The following is a 20,827-nucleotide window of genomic DNA, read 5'->3' on the forward strand; positions in this document are numbered from 1 at the left end:
ACCCGAGCAACAATACGCCCTCTGCGTCAGAAGTAGAGATAGTAAAAATGTAAACATTCGATTTTCGCGCACTCAAAGTCTTACTTTAAAAATTATTTTGAACGTTAAATGGAAAACATTTGTTCTTTGATGACGCGCTGGCACCAGTAAGTATATAACCTCCGGTTATTTATGTCCTATTGATTCTGAATAATAGATCCAATCATTCAAAAGAATCGAGGTTTCTCTACAGGTCCGAGGAGCATACTCACTGCTTAGTCCTATGTGTTCATTTTTGTGAAAGGGTAGTAGGCCTAGGCCTAGCCTAGGAAAGGATGCGATGCACGCTGCCGCATGCCGCGACTACTGCGAGCGCGAGTTGCCCAGTGATTGCCAGTGAGTAACGTTACTCGTTAGGCCTAGATAAAATTATGGTAGAACTAGACTAGGCCCTATAAACTATAATTGGCACTGCAGTGCAGTGCCCCTATTGAGTGCCAACCAGTTTCTGGTCAAGAATGTATTTAGAAAAAATCATAATAATCTAGACAATCGCCCAGTTAGTTATTAGATTAGCTACATTAAATTGTACTCTTGAGTCTCAATTAGTGATAATGAAATGAACCCAGGCCAGTCCAACCAACTGCACAACGAGGGCACATCATTGCATGAGAATTTAATGGCCTGAAAAATTAGTAGTACAGTAAAGCACGCCACCCACAATTTGACCACAATGCTATCCAAAATTTGACCGCTGGCTAATGTAGAAACAGGTTATGCTTTTGTGTGTAGTCGAACTTTTGGCACAGGGCGTTGAACCTTGGTTTAGGTTTTTAGGTCTAGATATTATATGTGATCGTGCATCACAAAACAAACAAAAAGTCGCACCCCTTGATCTTACGTGAGGACTCGAAAAAGGTGAAATGGGTCAACCAAATCAATCTTGAGGTTTTTGTATTTTCTGAAAGAGCTATATACTTCTACATATTATTCTTTAGTTTGGGATTAGCCTGACCAGACACTGTGCTGCGCACAGGGTCTGACATGTGTTAGTGTTTCAACGTTGTAAACGACCGTCACTATTGACGGCAAAATCACATAAAATACCTGTTATTTTGTATGATTTTAAGAGTAATATAATTGCAACACTTACCTACAGCATATTTTCCTGATGGTTGAGTTGAATTCGGCGTTTTGTTGGTATCCAGACCACCCATTGTTGAATTTTTCGGAGTAGATCGTGCGGTGGCATCTTTTCCTTCGAGAGCTTCAAAAAATCAACAAACTACCACGCATGCACATTCAGAAGTGGTTGCTTTTTACCTACGCCCGTGCGCCCGTGCGTTTCATGTGTTACTGTACGAGCTGAAATCTTCGCGTACAGATATTTTCGCGAATTGCTACTTGGAGGACATTTTCGCGTGTTGTTTATTTCGCGGTTACGAGGGTCTAACTGAACTTAGTAAATCGCGCGTTGTTATTTTCGCGTGTTGTTATTTTCGCGGTTCGAAGGCGATTCGCGAAATTCGCGAAAATAAAACCACCGCGAAAATTTCAGCTCGTACAGTATTTGACCTTTTTTAGTCGGGGTCATCCGACTATCTCATCACTTTCGCCCCGACTACCTACGTTGTAGTATACGAGAGTGAATGCCATTCATATAACACGCAGATGAGGAGTGAAGCAGTAAGGACGTTTACAGACCTGATTTCAGCCACAGATTTCGGTAAGTTTTTGACGTAATTGAAAAAAAAAAATCGCAAACCGATTATTGAATGATGGTCATAGATTACGGTAATTCCTTATATTTTAGTTTTCCACGATTAATAAAGATATTCATGAAGGAAACAGTGAACCATAACAACGTCTGCGAAGGAGTAGAGGTGCAGCGCTGTCGCTTCTCGACAGCGGCTGCGTGTAGTTAGTTTGGGATCATAACATGAATGGGAGAGTGTGTTTCCAGCAGTTTTTCTACAACCCTTTTCTGGAGAAAATAGAAGGATCAGATATGTCTTAATACTCTGTAGAGTCCCCTTTTCATTTCTTGAAATCCTTTATGCACTTCACTTTCAAGTCTAATAACTTTTGAAAAGATAACTCTACTACTTTGAAAGTTGGCATTAATCATGGACAGAAGGTGTTTATAGAACATGCTCGATTTCAGCTTAATATGATAATCCCTTCACTGTTGTTGATCTAGTGGTTTACATCCTGTCTTTTGTCCCTTTCATTGCACAGCTAGCTCGGCATGGTAAAGGTTAAGCGCCTGAAGAAATCCTGTACTTCAGAGCCTCTTTTCTCAGTTCACGCTTTTCCAGAGAGCGTGCTTTCTAGTATTTTAGATAGGTTAGGAGAGTCCATTTGAATTGAGCTATACATCATTTTAAAGCTTAGAGTCTGCTCTTTGAGAAGCTGAGCTTAACTAAAAATCCATGTCTGGCGACTTTTTGTTGGTTTTGTGATTTAGGGTCACATATATATCTATTGATTGATGATGATGTGAACAAATGTACCAACAGAATACACTGCTGCCCCAACTAGCTGCAGATCCGCAGATTTTTTTTTTTCTTTCTTTCTTTTTTTTTGAAGGGGGGGGGGTTACTTTTTACAATTATCCCTCTGCCCCCAACTCAAGAACCACTTGTGATTTATGAGTTACCATCTTTGCACTATGAATCATCAAATGATTGATTTTTTGGAATATTTCAAGTGGGAACATCGAGCCCCCCCCCCCCCCAAAAAAAAGAAATAGATAAATAGCGTATCGTACCAATTGTATGATCTAATTACATTGTATGTAGAGATTAATGGTCTACTCCCATTTACCACCAGAATATCCATTGAATTTTATCCGTGCTGAACTCATTACTTGTACCAAAAAAAAAAAGTAAATGTTTTGTAGCAATGTAATTTGGTGTAATCAATAGTTTGCAACCTTTTTTGGTACAGGCCCAATGCTTTGACATGTTGAGAACCGGGTAATTGAATCATAAATCAGTTTCACCTATTAATCACTCCTTTCAGAAAGAAATGAGGATCATTCTGCTTTCTAAGCGTCTCTTCTGCAGCAGCAGTAACAGGGGGACATGCAGCAAGGGGAAAGGCAAGCTCTCATCAGTCAAGGCTAGACGTGGAGGTACTTACTTCATCCTTCTAAGAGATTGTTTTAACCCATTCCATACTGAATTCTTAAATGCCCATAGACTTAATACGCAGGGCACCAGGTTCCCGTACAGAACAAGTTAATACTAGAGAAGCACTTCAAATGCGATCAGTGATGTTCGGTCATACATATATACATGCTGAAAAATCACCCAATTTCCAAATATGTAGAAGCCTTTTGTTACGTCATCAGCTTCTGGCTGCATGGAGCAAAGCACACGTTTTAGTGCGCGAATGCAAACCTCAAAAATGCGCAGCTTGAACTCCCAAGTTCATTGACCTACCTGCCAAAATGTTGAAAATCCTTCATAAAATCCATAAAAAAATTTCTGGATCACTACAGAATTGTAATCATCTGTTCCTTTAGTCATTCTCAACCTTTCCTGTAAGTTTCATTCAAATCCATTCACAACTTTTTGAGTTATTTTGCATACAGACAAACAAACAAACCAACACTGATGAAAACATTAATCTCCTTCTTTGGTGGAGGTAATAATGTACATGTACTACCGGGTACTCTTCTGATATCATTTTAACAGTTCAAGATCAAGATCACCATTTTAAAGGTCTCTTGCAAGGTCTACTTTGTGTCAAATCAGGCAATATGGGGCATCTATGAATGTACACTTTGATAATTAAATTGGGCTTTGCCTGTATGGTATCAGTTGTGTATTGAAGTGAGAAAGATAAAGATGATAGATGGAATATTATTCCGTATGTTTGTTTGTTTTTTTTCAACTGAGGCACTGCATGTCTGTATATTGTAAAGCTTTTATGTTTGATTATATGTTTTTCCCCAGCACAAATTGCTGCCGTTACTGCCGTTACAGCTGGGTGAGTTTGCTCTTCTCACGTCACAGCCTATTGCCCTGTGCAAACTGTACCTCCTTTGTGTCTTTTCCCACAGAATGAATCTCTCACTGAGATTATTTCAATACAATACTCTTTTATCTCTTCACAACATCATGGTGTGTATATTTCGATGTACTGCCTTTGTTTAGATTTTGCAGTGTCGCTGTGGGTTGATGTATGCAAACATGAAATTGAAATAAGTGACAATGTGTGCATTGTGGCATAGGTTAGGAAAGGATTGGTCCAATGCTGCACATTGTTGTTTCCATGCAGTGGCAGCCACAAATCTACAGCATTTCTGAAATTGAGGTAATTAATGTAAAGAGAGAACAGAGGCCAAGTATGACATTTTTATGAAGGGGGACAGAGTGAAATGCAGCTCTTGGATGATAGTTTTGTTCAAAGAGGATGGTGCGCAAAAGATGGTACGGTATATTATCTCAGTCAATGGAATCAGACTTTACACCAATGATGAAACCATTCTACTCCTAAGGGAGCATTCTAGCCAGCCAGGCATTTTTTTCTTGTGTCCTCATGCTGAAGGTTCAGGAGAAATTGTGTCAATTATTGGAGTCATTAAGTTTACATTAAAAAAAAAAAAAAAAAAATCATTATAATAATTAAGTTTAGTTCAAAGGTGTGTAGTAAATCTGCTAAATGCAGTTCTTTTTATTACCAGTGCACCACTAAATACAAATGTCATCAATTCTGTCCAAGGACTAGACAGGAAAACAGTGTCTTGAAAGCCACAAACTTCCAGTTGAAAGTATACCCTACAGTGTAGCTTAAAACTGGCAGCCCATTATGCTCATTTGTTTGAATTCTTATCTAAATCCATTATTTACAAATTAATATATCAATACAATTTTGTATTGTCCGTATCACAGAGGACTTCTGTACTTGGAATGGCAGACTCTGGACAAGGCAGTACACTACAAACCTGACTCTGTCCTTCCGGAAAAGGGAAGTGATTACATCTACATCAACATCGCTTCAGATAAAGGTTAAGAATTTTAAAGATATCTCTTGCAGAAAAAACAAAACAAAACAAAACACCTACTCTTGATCATGATGCTACAGATTATCTATATATTATATATTTCCGAAAGTATTAGGAGATATGACTAACAGTAAACTTATAACAAGTATGTAATTTTTGTCTAAGCAGTGACAATAAAAAATTGTTATCAAGAAATGGTGGACTAAGAAGTATCACATTTAATGATTCACTGCAGGATACTTTGAGCTTTGTTAAGACATGTATGAGATACAGTAGTTTAGCCTTTCCAAGCTGTGTTCAAATCAAACAGCAATTTACATTGATGTCACAAGCACTGAGTTTTGTATGTTCATTTTTGGTGAAGTTCTTTACCGATATTTAATTCTCTTGATGCTCACAATCACTTTGTTCCAAAACTAATCATTCAGATAATCTTGTGACCCAAGTGAAGAGCAAAGTTCAGTGGAGGATCAAGGCACTGGAATACATTCTGCAGGACAAAGACCAAGACAGTGGTAATTGTTGATTAGTCATTCATTCGTTCATTCCCTTCATTCATTCATTCATTCATTCATTCATTCATTCATTCATTCATTCATTCATTCATTCATTCACTCACTCACTCACTCACTCATTCATTCATTCATTCATTCATTCATTCATTCATTCATTCATTCATTCATTCATTCATTCATTCATTCATTCATTCATTCATTCATTCATTCATTCATTCATTCATTCATTCATTCATTCATTCATTCATTCATTCATTCATTCATTCATTCATTCATTCATTCATTCATTCATTCATTCATTCATTCATTCATTCATTCATTCATTCATTCATTCATTCATTCATTCATTCATTCATTCATTCATTCATTCATTCATATAGTTAGCCAGTTACAGTTGTTTCTTGGTTAGTCAGTCAATTGGTCAGCCAGTTATGATGTGTGGGTTTGTGAGACAGTGCATGTGTGCTTTGAATTTAGTGTAGTGATTTTAAACATGTGGAGGAAATGACATACATTATTAACCAGAAAAATCAATCTGTGTAGAATTGAAATTGATATTGCAGCTATCACTTTAACACTTTCAGAAACACCATCACAAAATGTCACTGACTGCATGTCTGAGTAGGTGACCAGTGACACACAGGATTAGTCATTTTATCAATGCATGCTGCCTGTTGCTAAGGAGAAGATCAGTTATTTCAGAATCAAATATGTTGTGTATAACAAGTCCATGCCTATCAAAGTAAGTACTATTTTACAACACAAAATCTGGCACTATGAAGCAATAATTCAAATATATGGCAGAGAAGGTATGTCAAGCCAAATGCTGCCGAATAAATGTCTAAATCAGTGTATCTCATTGCTGAACACAATGAAAACCTGCACAGTTGTTTAAGTACCAGATTAAGTATATATCATAAAATGCACATTCTTTTTGTCTAGTAGGTGTTTCATTAGACCTGCTTTTTAAAATGCCAGCTTTGTATTTATGTTTGATATTTTCCCCTGACAACCTTTGCTCATTTTTTTTTTCTTCTCGCCCTCTCTCTCTCTCTCTGCACCTCAGCACTGTATCCGTTCCATGTGCCAAAGCTGATCTTTGGAGAGAAGGGGCATATGTGGAAGGACCCCAAGGCTCTTCTGAAGAAGGCCCTCTCATACAATAGAGAGGAGAGGTTGCTAGGCGTGGCCGGTCTAGCCAAGAGGCATCCCACGTGGCACGGTAAAACAACTCGTTTCCATACTTTTGGGGAAAACAGAGGTGCCAAGTCTCCATGCGATTCTGTGTGGGGTTTCTTAAAAAGCAGAAATTTCTCTTCATGTCCTGTCAGTGGAGTACAATAACTTCCCTGATTTAGGTTTCAATTTGGCATATCAAAATACATGCACAGGTAGATTATTACTCAAGTAAAAGTACCTCCCTGACTGCTCTTTGGAATCTCCCTGATTTTCATGTGTGAATGTTGGCAACCCTGGGACAGTGTAATGTGATCTGTAGTCACTGGCATCATTGTCCAGTTTAACAATGTGCAGAGGATTTTGTTTTCTTTTCTTTCTTTTTTTTACTGGCAGTGTAGTATGTAAAGAGCTCATCGAGTTAATGTGGTTTTTATTTTGGCACCTACTTGCATACATGTATGTTTTACATGCTGTGCATGGAATGGAATCTTGAACGACTGTTTATACAATGTGATTCGTTTTCTTTTAATCATAAACTAATAATGTGGCTGAGTGTCTGCTGAACTCCATATATGTTACTGCGGTATACCATTTATTTTGCGAGTCTAAATTTTTGCGAATCGGGAATTCCGGACGATTTCGTGAGTGGTTAAATTTGCAATCGTGGAGTCCTGTACTGAACGGAGAAATGTACATGCGTACGTCACATCCACATCGGGATCAGAGTCAATATTTTCGCGTGTCTTTAATTTCGCGAATAGCACCTGACTCGCGAAATTTGCGAAAGTAAAAAACCTCGCAAAATATTCGACATATACAGTATATTTGATGCAGTCACAGTATCCAAACTTTAAATAGATCCTCAAATTAAGTCCAAACTAAAACATGAAGACCAAATTTAAATCTCGGAGATGGGGACATCTAATGGAAGAGAACTTAATTTTTATGAATGCCTTGTTTCAGACTCAGACTACAGGGCTGTAGCCCAGGCCTGTGATTCCCGGACCCTGATTGGTCTAGCAAGATCACCTGACAGTGATGCCAGATATTTCCTTCCTCCTCCTCCTAGCAACAGAGACAAAGAGAAACAGGTGTGTTTTATCAAGATTTTCAGACATTTTGCCAGCTATTCGAGTGTCCTATTAAAGTAGTGTGCTTTAGTTGATGATTTACGAAGGAAGAGGATCACAGTTCAATCTTTGTAATATACTGTAGTGTAGTGAACCACAAGTCTTTATGAAATTTCACAAGTTTTATGAATTGATAAAAAACTGATGCCCTTTTTCTGTATGAACTGGATGATTCACCATTTTTGTCAAGTCCACCGGAGGTGAGGGGAGACTGAGGGGAGACTAAGGGATCGCCTGCGCCGTCTGTCAATCCGTTGTCTGTCCGTCTGTAACACTACAAAAACTTGAATAACTCTCTACTGAGGACTTCAATTTTAATCAAACTTGGAGGGAAGAGTGGTTATACAAAGTTACACATTTTGACAAACATGAAGGTCATCTCAAGGTCAAAGGTCACTGGCAGGGGTCAATGAACTTTAGGGCCCAATGTTAAGTTTTTACGGTGCATTTTGATTATGACTCATAACTTTTGATGTATATGTCTGTTTGTGACCAAACTTGGATGGTAGATGTGCCTTGGAGATTTGAAGGTCACCACGAGGTCAAAGGTCACAGACAGGGGTCAACAAACTTTTAGGGGCCAATGTTAAGTTTTTATGGGGCATTTCGATTATGGCTCATAATTTTTTATCCCTATGTCTGTTTGTGACCAAACTTGGATGATAGATGTCCCTAGGGGAGTTGAAGTTCATTACAAGGTCAAAGGTCACAGACAGGGGTCAACGAACTGCCGGGAGTTAGAAAAACATTAATTTCTTCTATGTGAATGGGCGAGACACATTTTGGCACTTGCCTTGTGTTACATGGAAAGATGTTCAAGATATGCCGTCTTATGTTTGTTTATATCATTCTGGTTTATTTATTCTGCTTTATTTCATTTTGTTTTGTTGCTTGTGTTTCACAGCCAGCAATAGAGGTCGCGTTTGTAGAGCTGCTAGCCTCACTTCCCAGGAGTAATGTTGATCGATGCACACAGTACTTCACACAGGCTGCCATGCAGCAGAGCAAAAAGGCCTTGGCAGAAGACCAGGTATGAATCTGCTCCGCAAGTATGGTATTGAGATCTTAGTTTCCGGTAATCCTCAAATATGGTTGCTGTTGTTATTTACAAAAGGAAAGCAAAGTACTTGTTCAATATTTAGTTTTACAGTGACACTATAAGTATGTGTTCAGTAATAGTTATTTGAAAAATAATGTGGAAGTTGATTGTAAAAGAGAAGGTAGTTTAACTATTGATGTAGAGTCGGAAAATGACAATAGTCTAAATCAAAATGCATATGAAAGACCCTGTCACCATGTCTATGAGCCTCTTTTTTTTCACCAAAACTTTGATTCATCTCCAAATACAAACTAACATTGTTTTGTGGTACAGACTGGCTCCATAGTTTTTGGAGGCAATGCTCTCTCATTCGTGGCATCCCTGAGCAAAGTTCCAGAAGAAGCCCTGGACCAAGTCTATCTCTTGGCCCTTGTTAGCCATTCTGAGGTAAGTCATGGTCTTGTGGGGTGCAAAGTGGGAGCACTTGGCCGAGAGTGGTTTTGTCTTTTTGTCAATTCATGTCAGCTCTATAACTGAAAGTTGTATAACTTAGATAATTTGAGTGTGCCTAGTATTCCCAAAAATAGAAAGTATATTTGGAAGACAGTAATGTTACTATGGGCATTAATATTTCTATGTTACTCTTTAGAGTTTATCCTAAACACTTATTCTGTACCCTGATGATATTACTGCAATTCCATCAACATATCTTACATTGCGTGATCATTTTCCAATGCATCTATGCTTTGAAATGTTTAATCTGTGTCATGTTGTAGGTGCTTTACAACTCTGTTGGAGTGCATTCTTTGTATAAAGCTATCTGCATGATATGCCAAATATTGATTCTCTTGCAGAAGATGGGAAGTATTTCCGAGTGTAAGTTGTTTGTCTATCCATGGAGCTACTGGTCTATTCATACGTAAACATCTCATTTTCCTTGATCTCATCTTATTTTTCTGTTTCGTCTTCTTTTCAATCTTCAGTATGTTTGTGTTTTGTCCATTTTCATCTCCCTCTTCTCTGTTGATTATGTGCTACTGTTTTAGTCTTCTAGCTCACCTTTCTCTCTTTCTTTCTAAAGTTATTCTGTCTATACCCCGCTCTGTCATCTTCCTTCTCTCCTTCCATCATCTTCAGTACTCTCTTTCACTATCACGTGACATAAAATCGTCCTGTTTCTACATCTTATGCACAAATTATTTTGTGCTTTCACACCGATGCCAGGTCGCCAGTCACTGCGAGGAGATAATCAAGCTGGGAGGGCTCCAGCTTTTGATGCGTGTCTGCCAGGCGAGGGAGACGAGCCCAAAGATCCTCTCTTATGTCGCACAAATCGTAGCCAATCTTGCCGTCCACGAATCCCTTCATGCCAAAATTGTCCAAGCAGGTACGTTCTGGCATGATTGAGATTGAACTTGAACTGATTGCTTGCATGCCTCACCCCCCTCCCCCTAACTTTCAGTCACCACTACCTAAAAATGTCATGTATTTATAGTTTTGTCAACAAGTAGTAACCCCTACATGATTTTATTCAGATCTGATTCTTTTCTATTTCAATTTACAAATATTATAATTACTCATTATCATTCATTTGTCAACAACATTTTTATAAGCAGTAGCTGTTATCACTAATATGAGTCTCTCTTTGGAAGACTGTTTTGTTCAGTGCATAAAAAAGGAACATATTCAGGCACCACTGAAACCAGGCACTACTGAAAATATTCAAGTTGCTTCTGAAAAGATTCATGAAATGGAAATATGTTAGGTTCAGAAGAGTGGCTGGAATGGCAAGGAGTCAGCAACAAGTGAGCAAGAGTATAACTCTTGGTATTGACGATAGACAAGATGTTCTCACTGCAAGAAGGAAGCTTGTGCAATATCACGAGAGTAATGCAGAACTGGAGGAATGTTTTTCTTTTCTCTCATTGTATTACTAATTACATACATGCAAGGAATGTTTAACTAGGTAAATGCTTGGATGTCTGTCCAAAGTTGAGAGCAGCTACGTATAAAAGTTCTCTGTTGCAATTTTGAGAAGAGAATAATAACAGCTCACCGTGTCTTGACATCTCAGGTTGGGTGACCATCCTAGCTGGCTGGATGAAGTCCAAGCACCTGGCACTGGCCTCTCAAGCCAGCCGCGCCCTGGCCAACCTGGATAAGGACTGGTCTTCGGAGGTCTTTGACAATGGGGTCTATGTTCTGCACCCTCACGGAAGATCAAGGTGAGAACTACTTTCAAAATAGCTTACTATAATTCGCGTCATAGTCATGTATTTATATGTACATAACATATCACAGAGAAGCTGTTGGGGATCAGTGGATAAGACATGAGACTGTCAGTCTGCAATCCATGGTTCAAGTCCCCTTGCTGAGGTGTTAATGCCCCGAGGCAAAACACTGTATCCCTCATTGTCTAGTCCTTCCGTTGGGCCCTCGGTTGCTTGTTCTACAAAACAACTCATTGCTTCCTTAGCAGCCGTGTAAAACAGATTATAAGTATGGTGCGACATAATCATCTTCATTCTGTTGGTATTATCACTGTGAAGACCTTTTTTTTTTTTTCAAGAAATGCCTTATTCCTTTCTATTTCTTACTATTTATTAGCTTGAAGGTGAAATCACAATTTATCAGTAGTTTGTAAGGGGAGACATTTGTTGTCCTATCACAGCACAACATCATAAAACTCACTCAAGGCTTTGAAATGCTTGGTATTGAAGGTGTGATCTTTGAACCTCATGCATGCCACATTAATCACCTGCTCATAGGCTTGTGTGTAAAATTTGTGCACATTTGACTGTTTGGCACAGAAAGGGTTAAGAAAAGGTGTAGACTTTCTCTTTTGTGTGCTATCGTCTAGCAACTTTCACATCTAGCGTCTGCCCTATGCTCCTTGTCTGTATCTTTGCTGATAATTATGCTGTATCAGTAACTTCTCCCACTCTGTATTTTGTTCTACCATTATTCTTCCCTTGACTTCTTTCAGGAGATGAGAGACTGCCTGTGGTAAAGAATGTTCCTATTTCTTTCTTCTTTCTTTTTTTCTCATGATGGTAAATTTAGGGAGCCGATCCTGGCTGACGTGGTCTTTGTCCACGGCCTGAATGGTGGGGCTTTCTACACGTGGAGACAGGGGAAGCCAGCCGCTGAAGGTCCGTTGCCGGGGCGCCTGCAGCCAGCTCCCGCGGAGGAGAAGGTGGATGGACAGGAAGAACTGGAGAACAAGAAATTTGTCTGGTGCTGGCCCAAGGTAGCCCAGCTCTGTAACTGATTTAGAATTCATGGATGTCCTTAGATGTTTGATCAAAAGTCTGATAGGTGGAGCTTAACATTGAGATTAAGTTGAATGAAGGGTAGGGTGATGAAAAAATTGTAATCTATAGCTAGAGATATACTGGTTACACCACAGATTTCTCTAGTTTGTTTGTTTGTTTGTTTGTTTTTGTTTCTTTCTTTTTGGCTGATTTTGTGAGTCAGGTGCTATTCACGAAATTAACAACACGCGAAAATATTATCTCTGATCCCGACACGAATGCAACATGCGTGCGTACATTTTAGCTCCATACATTACTGTGCTCCACGATTGCAAATTTTACCACTTGCAAAATTGTTGTGAAGTCCTGATATGCGAAAAAATGAGACTCGCCTAATATGTGATGTATACAAGAAGCTAATTTGACAGATGGATAGACTAGATATGTAGTTCAGTAGATTGATATGTAGATAGACAGATGGACAGATCAGTGGATAGATATGTAAATATTTAGATCGATAGAAAGATGGATAGACAGGTATAAAGTAGATTGATAGCTGAAGAGGAAGACAGATGGACTGACATACAGACAGTCAGAAAGAAAGAAAGATAACTAGACTCGGAATTTGTCAAGACTGACAAATTAGGTGATCCGATCTGTTCGTAAATCAACGATTTGAGTCTCCTAATCCCAATAGGCATGACCATACCGGTTTCATCTGTGTTTAGTGGACATTGGCCGTGTGATGTTTGGATTCTCATTTAGAAAAGGGAGTCAGACCTGCCATCTATGGTACACAATTCCGTATACGCTAACGAAGATACAGAATGAAGTATATTTGACCTTTGACCCCACTTTGCACAGACAAGATGGCATCTGAGCAAAAAGTGGTTATTTTGTGAAATGATCCTTGTAACATGGTCTTAACGTGTGCAAAATATGGGAAAGATAGGACATGTATTCACCAAGATACGGGATGATACATTTATGACTTTTGACCCTAATTTACACACCCAAGATGACGTCTGATCAAGTAGTTGTAATTGTATGAAATAATGTACGTTACGTGAACTAAACATGTGCAAAATATGGGGGTGATAAGGCCTGTTTTTCTTGAGTTATTGTAAAAAAAAGTTGCAGAAAGAAAGAAATATCTCAATACATCGAAGATAAGCTTTAATTGTCCCCGCCGAACGAGTTCGAGCAGGGGACTATGAAACGGGCTCCGTACGTGTGTGTGTCTGTGTGTCCGTGTGTCCGTCCGTGCGTCCGTCCGTGCGTCCGTCCGTGCGTCCGTGTGTGATCAAAATGTTCAAAATGCTACTCCTTCGCCATTTCTAACCCGATTTTGATTCTGTTTGCTTTATATGATAGCACTACATGAGAGCTTTGAAACTTCTATACAGAATTTCAGTTGTGACCTTTGACCTTGACCTTTGACCTATATTGTACATTTTGCTTCAAAATGCTACTCCTTCGCCATTTCTAACCCGATTTTGATTCCGTTTGCTTTATATGATGGCACTAGGTGAGGGCTTCAAAACTTCTACACAGAATTTTGACCTTTGACTTCTTTGACCTTTGACCTTGATTTTTGACCTATATTGTACATTGCCTACAAAATGCTACTCCTTCGCCATTTCTAACCCGATTTCGATTCCGTTTGCTTTATGTGATGGCACTAGGTGAGGGCTTCAAAACTTCTACACAGAATTTTGACCTTTGACTTCTTTGACCTTTGACCTTGATTTTTGACCTATATTGTACATTTTGCTACAAAATGCTACTCCTTCGCCATTTGTAACCCGATTTCAATTCCGTTTGCTTTAAGTGATGGCACTAGGTGAGGGCTTCAAAACTTCTACACAGAATTTTGACCTTTGACTTCTTTGACCTCTGACCTTGATTTTTGACCTGTATTGTACATATTACTACCAAATGCTACTCCTTCGCCATTTCTAACCCGATTTCGATTCTGTTTGCTTTATGTGATGGCACTAGGTGAGGGCTTCAAAACTTCTACACAGAATTATGACCTTTGACTTCTTTGACCTTTGACCTTGAGTTTTTACCTACATTGTACATTGGCTACAAAATGCTACTCCTTCCCCATTTCTAACCCGATTTCGATTCCGTTTGCCTTATGTGATGGCACTAGGTGAGGGCTTCAAAATTTTGACCTTTGACTTCTTTGACCTTTGACCTTGATCTTTTTACCTATATTGTACATTGTGCTACTAAATGCTACTTCCGGCGGGGACATATATTACGCACCGCGTAATTTCTACTTTTCCTTGTTTCAACCAAGTTTTTGGACATGATCCCGACATCGTATGAAAAATGAAGGACATACTTTCGATAGCCCAAAGTCTCAGCTACAACATATTAAAATCTGGGAGAAATTCACCGAAGCATAAGTGAGCTAGTGCTCGATAAAGACAATCATGTCAATTTTCACATCTACAAAAATTCCCTCCCATAGAGATAACACGTCATAACGAAGATAAAGAAAGAAGTACATATGACCTTTGACCCCACTTTGCACAGCCAAGATGGCATCTGAGCAAAAAGTGGTTATTTTGTGAAATGATCCTTGTAACATGGTCTTTACGTGTGCAAAATATGGAAAAGATAGGACATGTATTCACCAAGATACAAGATGATACATTTATGACCTTTGACCCTAATTTACATACCCAAGATGACGTCTGATCAAGTAGTTGTTATTTTATGAAATAATGTACGTGACATGAACTAAACATGTGCAAAGTATTGGGCTGATAGGGCTTGTTTTTCTTGAGTTATTGTAAAGAAAGTTGCAAAAAGAAAGGAATATCTCAATACATCGAAGATAAGCTTTAATTTCAACCAAGTTTTTGGACGTGATTCCGACACCGTATGAAAAAACGAAGGGCACACTACCAATAGTGCAAAGTCTCAACTACAACATATCGAAATCTGGGAGAAATTCACCGAAGCATAAGTGAGCTAGTGCTCGAAAAAGACAGTCATGTCAATTTTCATTTCCAGAAAAACTGCACTCCCATAGAGATAACACGTAAACTGGTCAAATTTGACAAGATTACATTCAATCCATTTTTACGAGGTGATGCCGTCATCCAATCAAAATGTTATTACATTTATGAAAGAACATTTAATAAGCTACAAGATACTGAAATCTGGGTGAAAATTGGCAAAGGATAAGTGAGATACGCTCAAGTAAACTTGAAATTTGATGACGTCATTTTAAAAATTTACTCTTTTTACTTTATAAAGAAATTTGATATCTTTTAATCATTTTTCCAGCATTGCAAACCCATGAAATAACATGTACAACTCATCAGCTTTCAGAATATGTAAAGAAAATTGGGGGTCACCGTCCATCCTGACGAGTAAAATCGGATTTAAAATTGGCGGTTTTTTGGCATTGTTGCACTGTATATCGCCATTGACGCGAGCGCGGAATTTCAACTTTGACGGGCCCGTATGACGTCATATTGAGTCGGATTGACTTGAAACTTGGTATAAATATTCCTTGACATTTTAGGCAGCCGATAAGTGTAAAAAAACGGGATATTTCTATTGCATATGAGCTGTGCGTGCGTATATGCGCGCGCGCGTACGCGTCCGTCCAATTTTTTCAATTTTTAAAAAAATGCTCTAAATGGTCTGAAACATGTGCAAAAAAAATTTGAGCTCGATTTGAGCATACAAATATTTCAACGCGCGCGTACGCGCACGTTTTAAGAGAAAGTATGAATTTTGAAAATATGAGTAAAATGCCCATAACTTGAAATGTATGCGACGTAAATTTCATTGAAAAATTCCATTCCAGTAATGAGATATGAATGAAAATATGTTTTCATATAATGACGTCATAGTGACGTCACAGCCGACTGATCACAATGATACATTAGATTTGTCGTCTTTGGGACATGATACATATATGGTATGAGTTTGAAATTGATACTCTGAGAACTTTTTGAGTAAGTAGATACACAACTTTTGTCCAGAAATAAGAAGAACCCAACAAAGAATCCGTACAGATACAGAAGGTGATCCGAGAGGATACTCGGATCACCTAAAAAGAATATAATAGAGAGATAGATCAGAGTTATCCGTTTAAGATGGAGATATTGCATGTAGACTCATTTGTTTTCTTATTTGTGTTTCAGTCTTGGCTGGCTAAGGACTGTCCTCATATGAGAATTGTGACTGTTTCGTACGACACGCAGATTACCGACTGGGCCTCAAAGTGTCCATTTGAAGGGGAAAAGTGAGTAATTTAGAACCCCAATAATAGCCTGCAGTGAGTGATACATTGTATTTATATGATTTATCATCGTACAATAGCTAGTGGACATACTGATCTTATTCCTGTTCGAAATGGTTTGATGAACCGAACCTCCTTGGTGGTATATTATGTTAACAAACTATGATGACAATATGCTAGGACAAAGTAGCATTAATATCTCATCTTACTACCAGAATATGCATGTATGTATTCAATGATCTACATTCTGTGGATACTGTGAAGTGATGTTGTGCATGGTATCATAAGTGTAATTGTCACTAATGTTATCTGTTCAACTCCTTATGTGCCATGGTGTAAACTCCCTGTGTGCCACATTATTCTTAGATAGTAATGTAGTCATGCTTTGGGAAAACATTTTGCATTTCAAATCTATGTAACTTTGCTAGATTTTTGTTACCTTGGATATACTATTAATGAGCAAAGTTGTAGAGAAAATGCCAAGCTTTTCTTTGATGTAGATTGTATGTAACAGGAATGGAATTGCAAGAAACGCTTTCACTGTACTGTGTGATCGCTTTGGGCGGGTTTGTGCGTTTGAGCAGAATATGCGAACTTGGCACGCTGTCGACTAAGTCAGGCGTGCGAACGTAGCACATAAAGAGTTAAAAAGAGATTGACTTGTGCTTAGTTTGGACTGATGTTCACTAATGAAACCACTTTGTATCTACTATCATAGTTCAATAACTCTGCCCTCTTCCCCCTAGGCACTCACTGGTCCAGCGTAGTGGAGAGATGTTAAGGAAGCTACACCAGGCTGGAGTGGGGCAACGACCAATCATCTGGGTCACACACTCCATGGGAGGTGAGATGTGACCCCTTATGGCTGGTAGACAAGGGGTGATAACAGAATAGTCAGTCTTCAAAAAGTGCTTGTGCACATTACTTGACACTTAACAAATATTTACATCAGAACCAGCTCATAGAAATTGCTGGAGGATAGTATTTATCTAATCATGTGGTGTATTGCTCACTGTGGTGTTCACTGTCATTTTGAAATTTTGATGATGTGAGTTCTTGGGAGCAGTTGGTTAGATAGTATGTTATCGTTACTTCAGCTTCAGTGCAATCTCATTATTTTGATTTTGAGATAACATCTGGGGAAAAAAATCAGTAAAGAGAGAAGGTTTTACTTAGGATTACTGAAAGCATATGAAGATACAGTCAACCTATGCCTAAGTCAAATGTATTTGGTCTGAAGAAATAGCTTCAACTTAGAGAAAATTTGACTTATGAGGGATTCAAATCAATAGAATACGTGCATAAAGAGAAGAGGACTTGAAAAGGCCTTTGACTTCATCAGCGATTGTCTGACTTATGTGAGGTCAACTTATGCAAGGTTGACTATATGTGTCTCATTGAGGGCTAAGTCAAGTATGAGTTTATGTATCATCAAAAGGAGAAAAGTACTGAAACATATGAACAACAGTTAAAACAAGACATAGTATTTACCTACACTACTACACATAGTCAAAATATTTATCAGTGAGGTCCAAGAAATATTTGAAAACAACTAGAATTACCACACATATGATATCACCCCTTATCTTATCCCTGTTTACTTTACTAACCCAAGCTCTTCATCTGATTGACTTGTTGTGTTGTGAAGGTCTTCTAGTGAAACAGATGCTGATTGATGCAAGCCGGAGTGAGACCATGGCCGGCGTCATGGGGCAGACCAAGGGCGTGGTCTTTTACAGCACCCCTCACCACGGCTCCGCCCTGGCAGCCTACTCCCAGCAGGCCAAGTTCCTCCTCTACCCCTCCACGGAGGTCAAGGAACTCAGCGCTGGTAAGATAGACTTTAATATGTCAGTTTTGAAGGATGGATCATGTCCCTCTCCAACATACATCAATATGTAAAAGGTAAATCTATCTGGTCACTATGAGGGAATGTAACATTTTGCTAAAGATTGTAAGATAAATTTTTGAATTCACATTGGTACATTTAGCATCCTTTTGATGTCATTCTTTGATGCTAAAGTCTATAACTCATTGGCCCATATGCATGAAGTAGGTTTAAATTTAGTCACGGTGTATGTAAATTTTTTCTGCATAAATGCGCATGACAGATCGCGTACACCATCAGACATCTAATAATGACCATGCATTGATACTTGCATAGGAAAGGTATGCCTATTTCACTCTTACTGTCGTCCATGGTCCAAATTCAAACCATCTAGTTTTGATTTGAACCACCTCAGTGAGGCCACTAAATCCATCTTTTAAGTCTAAACTCTACTTTTCGATCTCGTTATAGACTCCCCTGTGCTGAGGAACCTCCATGGTAGGTTTCGAGCTCTGGTGCAGACCCACAAGCTGCCGGTCCTGAGCTTTGGGGAGATGGAGCCGACCAATATTGGCCTTTCTGTCAAGACTCTGATTGTTCCTCCTCTGTCTTCAAGTAAGGAGCACCTCTTTTTACTTTTATTTTCACTCAGAAACTCTTTCACCTTCTTCTTAGCTAGAAATGTGACCTGTCACCGCAAAAGCCAGATAGAGGGGCTTTTCTCAGCTCTGTTTAAATTTCAAAGTCTGTAAATGTTTTGAAACATGAAATTTTCCAATTTTTTGAAGCATGTAACTTTATCATTTGAAATAAGCCAATTGTATTTGAATGCCTACTCTCCTGACCACTTGACAATGTCTAAACTTCTAAGCCATATATCTTTTATACTCTGCTTTTTCTCGTGGCCAGCTTTCTTTCGCATTTCCTTGGTAGGTTTTTGGGACAAAAAGTCCCCAATATCCAAACAGGTAGTAGTCACTTTATCAAACTTTGGAAGTTTGAACAATTATTAAACTCCATGTTTTTTCAGCTGAATCACCTTATTTGGAAATTTTCTCAGCTTGATTCATTCTGGCAACTGTGTAAAGGTATTTTGGTCAGTGATAGATCACAGATGTTGGTATATGTCACTTTCATCTATCCACACTGTTCTTTCTGGACTTCAGATCCCGGATGCGGCGACTTCCACGAGATGCGACTGGACCACCAGAACATCTGCAAGCCGCACAGTCGCAACTCGCTCCTCTACCAACTCACACTGCGCTTCATCCAGCAGACCATCTCCCTCCCGCTGTCTGTCGCCCTCTCTGAGCGACTGGAGGAACTTCTCCAGGACCCCGAGGAGGAGGAGATATTCTATCCTCTTGGGATGTCGTTTGGAGAATAGACCTCCATATCTTTGCCGCCATCCTGCCAATGATCGAAGCCTTTGTCCCCACGAAACCTTGATGCTTGACAAGTTGTGGTCACCAGGAGTGTTTAAAAACAGAACTTTACCGGAGAGATAATACTGTGTGTACTTGCTCTGGTTATGTCAATTTTTATTTTTTCATAAGATTATTCCGATATCACTCCATGCTTTCAACAAAACTTAAGTCACAAAATCTTGTACTCCAGCTGTTGTTTTGCAGTGCACTGGCAGATGAAGAGTGTTTTGGAATGAGGCATACTTGACAAAGTAATCATCTTTGACTTTGAAGGATATCAAGCTTCGTTCAGATTTCTTTTTTTTTTTTTAAATTTGCATCGGATTAGGTGTATTTGGTTTATAGTGAAATATAAAGGTCATGATGTTTTACACCAGCCATATGGACTCCAGGCTTACTAAGTTGACATGCTATAAGTCTCTGATTTAAGTTTGACCTAACTTACAGGAAAATGAATAGTCTCTACAATTACAATAAAACACATAAAGACAAAAATGAGTACAAGTAAGTGAGCACTGAGACTTGTTTTGTTTGTTTTTTTTTTAAATCCACAAAGTATGGCAAACCAGAAGGTACTGTAAAAGTGGATATTTTTGCGCGACTAATTTTTCGCGCTGGCCAGGTAAGAAGAGTTTTGCGTGTTTCTAATTCCACGGAATCAAGACATCACGCACAGGAACATATGGTAAGCAAAAATATTTGCATGCTTTTATTTTCGCGCTAGTATCTGGTTGCGCGAAATACGCGAAAATTTCACAGTATTGTGAGTCTAGAAAGGAATGGCAAGATATTCTTTGGGACAATCAAAGCCTTCTCTTTGTCAGCCTTGCTCCAGTTACATCTGTGAAAAAGGAAATATGGCAGAACCATTTCTAAAATTTCCTTCTTTCATTTGAGAATCATTTACTCAACCACATTTCATTTCAGTATCAATGGTGCTACAGTATTACATGCAGATTTTTCCTTACATGACTTTTTTTTGGGGGGGGGGGCCTACATTTGAGAGGATGCAATTTGGTTGTGTGCATTAGAACATTCATTATACTGTATTGCTAAACTAGATGTTTAAGTTAAGTATATTGTTCAGAAGTACTTATCAACTCATTAATGGCAATGCTGCAAATGAATTTTAAGGCCCGGTCCCACTGCACTTACGGATGCAAAGGGGATGTAAAGCGTACAAAAAATC

At 38.8% G+C, this 20,827-nt stretch overlaps 1 protein-coding gene across 1 annotated transcript; it reads left to right on the forward strand.

Annotated features, from left to right (window-relative positions):
- Positions 1 to 55: 55 nt before the first annotated feature.
- On the forward strand, positions 56 to 20,008 carry LOC140241807 (protein SERAC1-like). The gene is made up of 17 exons (XM_072321557.1): positions 56 to 146; positions 3,004 to 3,115; positions 3,942 to 3,975; positions 4,881 to 4,996; positions 5,422 to 5,508; positions 6,575 to 6,730; positions 7,651 to 7,778; positions 8,722 to 8,847; positions 9,190 to 9,303; positions 10,081 to 10,243; positions 10,931 to 11,081; positions 11,920 to 12,106; positions 16,286 to 16,386; positions 17,130 to 17,227; positions 18,032 to 18,214; positions 18,683 to 18,826; positions 19,378 to 20,008. Exons 2-17 carry the CDS (start codon positions 3,010 to 3,012, stop codon positions 19,596 to 19,598), a joined length of 2,115 nt encoding a protein of 704 aa, XP_072177658.1. The 5' UTR covers positions 56 to 146; positions 3,004 to 3,009; the 3' UTR covers positions 19,599 to 20,008.
- Positions 20,009 to 20,827: the final 819 nt, after the last annotated feature.

This window comes from Diadema setosum, chromosome 18, assembly GCF_964275005.1.
Source record: "Diadema setosum chromosome 18, eeDiaSeto1, whole genome shotgun sequence".
Lineage (NCBI taxonomy): Eukaryota > Metazoa > Echinodermata > Echinoidea > Diadematoida > Diadematidae > Diadema > Diadema setosum.

Excerpts from the sequence above, each read along its gene's own strand:
- LOC140241807 (XM_072321557.1), top strand. The coding sequence starts at position 3,010 with ATGAGGATCATTCTGCTTTCTAAGCGTCTCTTCTGCAGCAGCAGTAAC. Across the intron at positions 3,116-3,941 it reads AGTCAAGGCTAGACGTGGAG|CACAAATTGCTGCCGTTACT; the intron begins GTACTTACTTCA and ends GTTTTTCCCCAG. Across the intron at positions 3,976-4,880 it reads GTTACTGCCGTTACAGCTGG|AGGACTTCTGTACTTGGAAT; the intron begins GTGAGTTTGCTC and ends TCCGTATCACAG.